The sequence below is a fragment of the Egretta garzetta genome, unplaced genomic scaffold, assembly GCF_000687185.1.
Source record: "Egretta garzetta isolate BGI_Z169 unplaced genomic scaffold, ASM68718v1 scaffold732, whole genome shotgun sequence".
Taxonomy (NCBI): Eukaryota; Metazoa; Chordata; class Aves; order Pelecaniformes; family Ardeidae; genus Egretta; species Egretta garzetta.
This window is the reverse complement of record NW_009259029.1, coordinates 741,219-748,605: the sequence shown is the minus strand read 5'-3', so window position 1 is coordinate 748,605 and position 7,387 is coordinate 741,219. Positions and strand designations below refer to the sequence as shown.

Below are 7,387 nucleotides of genomic sequence, written 5' to 3'. Positions count from 1 at the left end.
CAGGCAATGCCAACAGCTCATCCCCATGCTCCAACCTAGCAGCAGAGATCACTTGCGTCTAAAAAGCTGTCCCCTTGCCATACAAGTGCACCTGATGTGGAGGTAACCTTCACTGAAGGAAAACCCTATACAGTCCTCCACTCTGCTTGCTGATAGACAGGTTCCAACACAGGAGCTTCAGAAAGACTCTGAAGGGCAGGGAAGTGACCAAATGGTATTGCAACGCAGAAAATAATTACATCAGCCAAGGACAGCAGAAAGTGAACAAGTGGCTCCAGAAGAATAACTATCAAGAATAGAAGAGTGAAGTGTGGAGGCAGGAAGGAGATGGAGAAACTGAGAAAGGTTGTGCCAATCAAGCCCATGAGAACAGGTAAGATAAAGAAGGAAACTTTAACGTGGATCTGGGTGGGAGTAGGAAACGGGAATAAATGAAAGCTAACTAGAGGGAGAAGCAAGCGCAGTATGGCAGGTCAGACCTTGAAGAAAGCCATCAGAAGAGAAAACACCAGAATTAAGGCAGAAAGTTAACATCACGTATTTATCATTTTCTGAAAAAGGAAGAGTCAAGATGAGGCTGAATGTCACCAATGGTCAGAAGGGAAACACAGGTGGAAAGCAGAGGAACAAGAACTCCAATCGTGAGAGCAACTGAAAATATATGATGAAGGAAAATAATACTGGGATCATACAGTGAAGAACTTCGCACCTTAGGGAACATATGTAACACAAATCTAGCAGGCAAGGCAATTAGTACTGCACGATTTAACTTCTGCTTCTAAACAGAGGAGCTAGACAGCAGTGCAGTACTTTTTTTTTTGGTCCCAAATAATAATCCCAAAATTAAATTAAATGGGTCTCCATAGACAGAAACAGGTTTGAAGTTCTTCCTTGCTTTCTTCAGGGATAAATAAGGGCACAATGGGGAACTTTAGCCAACGGCAATGCTGCCACCATGTGGATGTCTTTTCTGACTGCTCAGAAAATATTTCTAACCAGATGCTGACATAACTCAAGTATACCATGTCGCCTCAGATGCTCAAAGAACCAATGAACACACCCTACCATTAATTCATCATCACTGCTATTAGCTATGAATAATGATTATTAATCACCATTGTTAATCATTAGTCTTTTTATTTGAGTATCTAAGCTTTTATCTTTGTTTGCCTTGCTCTTAAAACATGTTTGTCCAATGCAATTAATTTAACCTCTCGTGAGGGAGTGCTTAGTTACATCCTCCTACCCTCATTCCTTTTACAGACTCTTCACTATACATTGACCATTACTTATCAAAGACTATTAAAAAAGTTATTGAACCACAGAAATATGAACTTGTTGCTTTTGTTGTTATGATTGGACTGATAACAAATAACACGGTTACTTCGTATCTTGCTCTTATCTTTGGCTGCTTCAAAATCCAACGCTTGGTAGGGACTTGCAGTTTACAGGGAATGGAACCCAAAATTACAGAAGCAGCTTCGCTGCAACATTGGGCAAGAGCATCCTCCAACATTTCATGACATTTCTAACAGCCACCACAATGCAATGGAATCAGATCACTAGAAAAGTACTCCTGACAGACACGCACACGCAAGCAGAAGCAGTTGCCTAGGAATGGATTAAATTCAGGCCACATACGGCAAAACATTGCCAACAGCTGGAGCTATAAAAATCTCAAACCAGAATGCAGTATAAAGTTTGCACATCCAGGTAGCAATCAACAGCACAAGCTGCAGGTTTGGTAGATACGCTATTGTCCAGAAGAGAAATCAGCCCCCCAAAAATGCTCATAATCCAGCAGTCAAATCAGCCAGACAAATCCAAATTCTCCCTTTCCCCCCAGGCCCACCACCTCATCTTCCCCTCCGCTGGTGTTTTTATTACCTCACACTTGCCACGGAGACCCGTCTCCTGGAGCCGGGACCAGATGCTCTGGATCCTCCCTGCATGCTCTGGGTGGCTGTTTGTATTTCCACAGGTACACTGGTGTTTCAGCATCAAGGTGTCATATACAAGGCCTGCAGCAGAGGTTACAAAATTGCTCTCAGTTAAAAAAAAAAAAAAAATAAAATTTGCCAGATACATGGAAAACAAACTTTTTTTTTTTTTTTACCATAGCACTTTATATTTAACTGAACACTTCTAAAAGCAGTATGTATTTTACCAGGAGCCACAGAGCTCTAAGAAATGAAAATCCAAGACGCTGCTTTGAGACAGTACCAAACCTGCAATGATCACAGAATCATTGGGTTGGAAAAGACCTTTAAGATCATCAAATCCAACCATACCTGTCCACTACTAAACCATGTCCCTAAGCACCTTGTCTACCCGTCTTTTAAATACCTCCAGGGATAGGGAGTCAACCACTTCCCTGGATAGCCTGTTCCCATGCCTGATAACCCTTTTGGTGAAGAAATTTTTCCTAATATCCAATCAAAACCTCCCCTGGTGCAACTTCAGACCATTTCCGTTCATCCTATTGCTTGTTACTTGGGAGAAGAGACCAATACCCACCTCACTACAACCTCCTTTCGGGTAGCTGTAAGAAGGCGATAAGGTCTCCCCTCAGCCTTCTCTTCTCCAGGCTAAACAACCCCAGTTCCCTCAGCTGCTCCTCGTAAGACTTGTGCTCCAGACCCCTCACCAGCTTTGATGCTCTCCTCTGGACATGTCCCAGCAACAGAATGTCCTTCTTGTATAGTGAGGGGGCCCAAAGCTGAACACAATATTCGACGTGCAGCCTCACCAATACCAAGGACAGGGGAAGGATGACTTCCCTGGTCCTGTTGGTAACACTATTCCTGTTACAATCCAGGATGCTGTTGGCCCTCTTGGCCACCTGAGCACACTGCTGGCTCATATTCAGTCAGCTGTCAACCAGTACCCCCAGGTCCCTCTCTGCCAAGCAGCTTTCCAGCCACTCATCCCCAGGCCTGTAGTGTTGCATGGGGTTGTTGTGACTCAAGTGCAGGACTCAGCACTTGGCCTTGTTGAACCTCATACAACTGACCTCAGCCCATCGATCCAGCCTGTCCAGGTCCCTCTGCAGAGCCTTTCTACCCTCAAGCAGAACAACACTCCCACCCAGCTTAGTGCCACCTGCAAACCTGCTGAAGGTGCCACTCAATCCCCTCATCCAGGTCATTGATAAAGATGTTAAACAGAACCTGCCCCAACACTGAGTCCTGGGGAACATCACTTGTGATCGGCCTCCAAGAGGATTTAACTCCATTCACCACAACTCTTTGGGTCTGGCCACCCAGCCAGTTTTTTATCCAGCAAAGAGTATGCCTGTCCAAGCCATGGGCAGACAGTTTCTCCAGGAGAATGCTGTGGGAAATGGTATCAAAGGCTTTACTGAAGTCTAGGTAGACAACATCCACAGCCTTGTCCATTAAGTGGGTCGTAGAAGGAGATCAGGTTAGTCAAGCAGGACCTGCCTTTCATAAACCCATGTTGACTGGGCCTGATCTTCTGGTTGTCCTGGATGTGCTGCATGGTGGCACTCAAGATGATCCGCTCCATGACCTTCCCTGGCCCTGAGGTCAGACTGACAGGCCTAGAGTTCCCTGGATCCTCCTTCTGGCCCTTCTTGTAAATGGGCATCACATTTGCCAACCTGCAGTCATCTGGGACCTCCCCTGTTAGCCAGGACTGCTGATAAATGATGGAAAGTGGCTTGGTGAACACTTCTGCCAGCTCCCTCAGTACTCTTGGGTGGATCCGTCTGGCCCCATGGATTTGTGTGTGTCTAATTCGCTGAGCAGGTCACAAACCATCTTCTGTTGGATCATGGGAGCTTTGTTCTGCTCTCTGTCCCCGCCTTCTGGCTCACGGCTGAGTACCCAGAGAACAGCTGACCTTACTAATAAAGTCTGAGGCAAAGAAGGCATTAAGTACCTCAGCCTTGTCCTCATCCTTTGTCACTATGGTTCCCCCTGCATCCAGTAAATGATGTCTCTTTGGCTCTCCTTTTGTTGTTAATATATTTATAGAAACATTTTTTTATTAACTTCCACAGAATTGGCCAATTTAAGTTCTAGTTAAGGGCTAAAGCCCTTCTCATTTTCTCTCTGCATGATCCCTTCCTCTGGAAATCTTCAAAAGATATGGAAAAGAAATTAGTCACCAACGTCTCTGCAGGCTGAAGTTGTCAAAGTGACAGAAGGAGGTGACAACACATAGCATCTGTATGAATACAGAGGTGCCGGCACAGGAAGGTGATCTAGGAGGGGACTGACTTGCAACTTTTCCGTTGGGTACTTTTATAATTGCTGCTAAAAGGACTCTAGGGCTTGGGATTAAAAACCAGAAGGAAGAAGTCGTTAGCAGGCACTATGTTTCATAAAACAGTTTGTGCTGAAGTCTTTTGCATCAACATTATTTGACAACATGCTAATTAAGGCTATTAGCACACGCTTGGGCATAATTATTCAGCACGATATGTAGGTATTTAGCAGTGTTGTTTCATTTGAACGTGGGAGTCAGGCAGCTAAATCCTCTTTCATTACCAAGTATTTATGGTATGACAACAGCGTAGGAGACTTTGATTCATGCTCCAGAGCTGCCCGGGTACGTTTTTGGAAGGGGAATTATGATTTCATAGCCAATGTTCCACTGGAGGAAAACAGCAGGTCCTCCACAGCTATGCAGTCCCGGGGACAAAAGACCTTTTTTTCACTTAAGCAAGAAAGACATACTCAAATATTTAAATCTACCGTTGCCTTCAGCCAGAAGCTCCAGAAAACAGAACAAAAGGGGTTGGATTTTTTTTTCCCCAAGGAGTAAGGTTTCTTGCAAGAAATATCTGTCTGAAAGCACAGTATAAAGTTGCAAATCAAAAGTCTTGATGAAAATCCAAAGCCTTTGAATTAGCAGTGAAGGCAGGAGCTATTCCCAGATCCTGACATTAAAGGGTCTGCACTCCAATTGATATAGCTCCTCCAAAATTCCAGACAAGCACACCTATGCTGCAGTGGGTGGCATGAACACAGCTCAAGGAGCTTTCATGTAGCCAGTTCAAGTACTGATAAACAGCACAATCTGCAACTGCATCGAGTTCAAAGGGGTTTGTAAGAAATCAGACTCTGAGAACACATGTGGACACGTAGCCTGGAGCTGAGCACCATGTTGATGCATGTACCCAAGCTTGGCTCGAGCTGAAATCACACCTTTTGACTGAGTGTAGGCATGTTCTGCAATTGAAAAATTTGGCTTTCCCCTCTGAGGCAAACTTTCACACTGACACTTTCAGGTATTCAGCCGTAGGGGTGATATCTGGCAGTTCCTTGCTTTGCTGTAGGGGAGTGCAAAGGAAAAAAAACCAACAAAACCCCGACCACATTCAGTTCTAGGAAGAGAACAGAGCACCAGTTAATTGACTGCCTTTGGGTTAGCCAAAGTTCATTTAAAGAAAATCATGCTGCAAAGCTCTGTAGAAATCTTCCATGTTGGATTCACAGCATCAAACTTCATTAGGGGCTGCTGGGCAAAGGCAGGGCACTGTAAACGTCACCTGAGAAGAAGCTGTAGCCCAATGGTAAGGCTGGCTGTCCATGAGAACTCCCCAGTCTGAGTTCATTTAAACTAGCACAAGGTCTCTGGTAACCTTGCCTCAGGTTAATTTATTTTTGAAGGAAACTCATCTTCAGGGGACTTCATGCATTCTGACAAAGTATTTGTTACGCGGAAGAACCCCACATAGATGTCCCCCTAGACCATATGGGACTGCACCAGGTTTGGCTAAATCATTCATATCAAAGAAAGGAAAGTGGTTCTGCCTTTTCTGATTTCTAGACATATCTACAGGGACTACAGCTAGGCTTTATAGATTTAAAGCCAATAGCTGCATGCATATTTGTTCAACACATATTTATTCACAGTCAACAACTAGCCTTGAATTTAAACAAAAAGAAGTACAAGCACCAAGTCATTCATCAAGCTGCTGACCTGTCTGGGTGCCACCCTGGCTCCTTTCAGTCCATGGGCACTCTGCTGTTGGTATCAGTGGGGCCAGGACAGCACTCTCTTGAGGGCACTGACCTTAGAGACCAAAGACTAGAAGATGGTACGACTAAGGTATTCAGGTGATGGCCAAAGAGAAGGGCAACAGGAATCCACACTGCATGGAGCACAGGCAGGAGAGTGCATCAGAGAATTCACTAATGGAAATGGGAAAAGTAAAATATAGGAAAGCTATGAACAAGAAGCTGCACCTCATTTGCAAAGGACACTCCAACCTGGGATAAATCTGAGGCTAGTTCATGCCATACCTTTGTAAGTTTGTGGAAAAAAATTAAGCATTTTCAAGCACTGTTTTTTAAGCAGCCTTTTCTTACTTGCCTCCTGGATTCCCAGATGATGCTTAATGCTGTTGCTCTAACAAACCTTTTCGCTACTTGGGAGCTGGGCACAACCGGACAGTGAATTACACCGGTTGCACTGCAAAGTTGGAAGGGATCTAAGACCATTTAAATAGTCAATATGTAAATATGTGCTGCCAGTTTCTTTTTAAAGGGTGCTTTCCCCAAGTCTTCAAGCTTTAAATTGTAACTCCTGAAAAACCATCATGATGCATCTCTAGGTACATAGGTAAAGCAATGCCTAGCCAATCTGGTTGATCTATAAAGTTTCTCCTTTCCTAATGATTTAATGATAACACTAGTGTCTCAATAAACTTCTTCCATACTGTAATCACACATCACTCAACAGTTCTCTTTTTTAAAAACTAAACCACTGGAAAGAAGAGAACTGTTCCAAGTTCCTTCCTGTGGCTGGGGACACTCACATGAAGAGACACACACACACAAAGGAAAGCTTGGCAATTCAGCTTAAAAATACGAAACTACATTGGCCATTACAAGTTAAATTAAGTGGTGCTGGAAGCAATACTCTTTAAGACATGAGAACAATCATTTTTAAAGGTCAGCACTAAAGCAGAACCAACTCGCTTTTCTTGGCAGAACAAACATATGATTTGAGGTTCAGATAATTGTATTGCTCTGCACAGGAGAGAATAAATGCCTTCATCAGAAATGAAAAATACTTTAATGGAGAACATCAGAATAATTTGTGGAACCATTTTTACAGGAGATCAGAGACTGGATAATTGGAGTTATGCAAATTAATGGCCTAACCTGAGAAGTCTTATTCAAGTGTATAGAACAGTGCATGCAGAAGTATTCATTAAAGTCAAGGGGACTACTTGTGCTAGTGAGGGCAAGTTCAAGGACTAGCTTTCTTTTATATGCTAGTAGGAAGGAAAATTAAACGTCATGCTTCAGGACATAAAACTGACTGCTTGAAGAAGTCAGGAAGGGCACTGTTTTCACTTTCATGTGGAGTAACGTACATCATGTTTAAGAGGTGTATTATGTTGTTCTTC

At 43.6% G+C, this 7,387-nt stretch overlaps 1 protein-coding gene across 5 annotated transcripts in view; it reads right to left on the bottom strand.

Moving 5' to 3' along the window:
- The window catches only part of HDAC4 (histone deacetylase 4), a 245,483-nt gene that overhangs the window by 45,613 nt on the left and 192,483 nt on the right, over positions 1-7,387 (bottom strand). For all 5 annotated transcript variants that reach the window (XM_035890270.1, XM_035890273.1, XM_035890272.1 and 2 more), the window contains exon 14: positions 1,888-2,021. In XM_035890270.1, the coding sequence (XP_035746163.1) occupies positions 1,888-2,021 (134 nt within the window). The remainder of the gene's footprint in view (positions 1-1,887; positions 2,022-7,387) is intronic.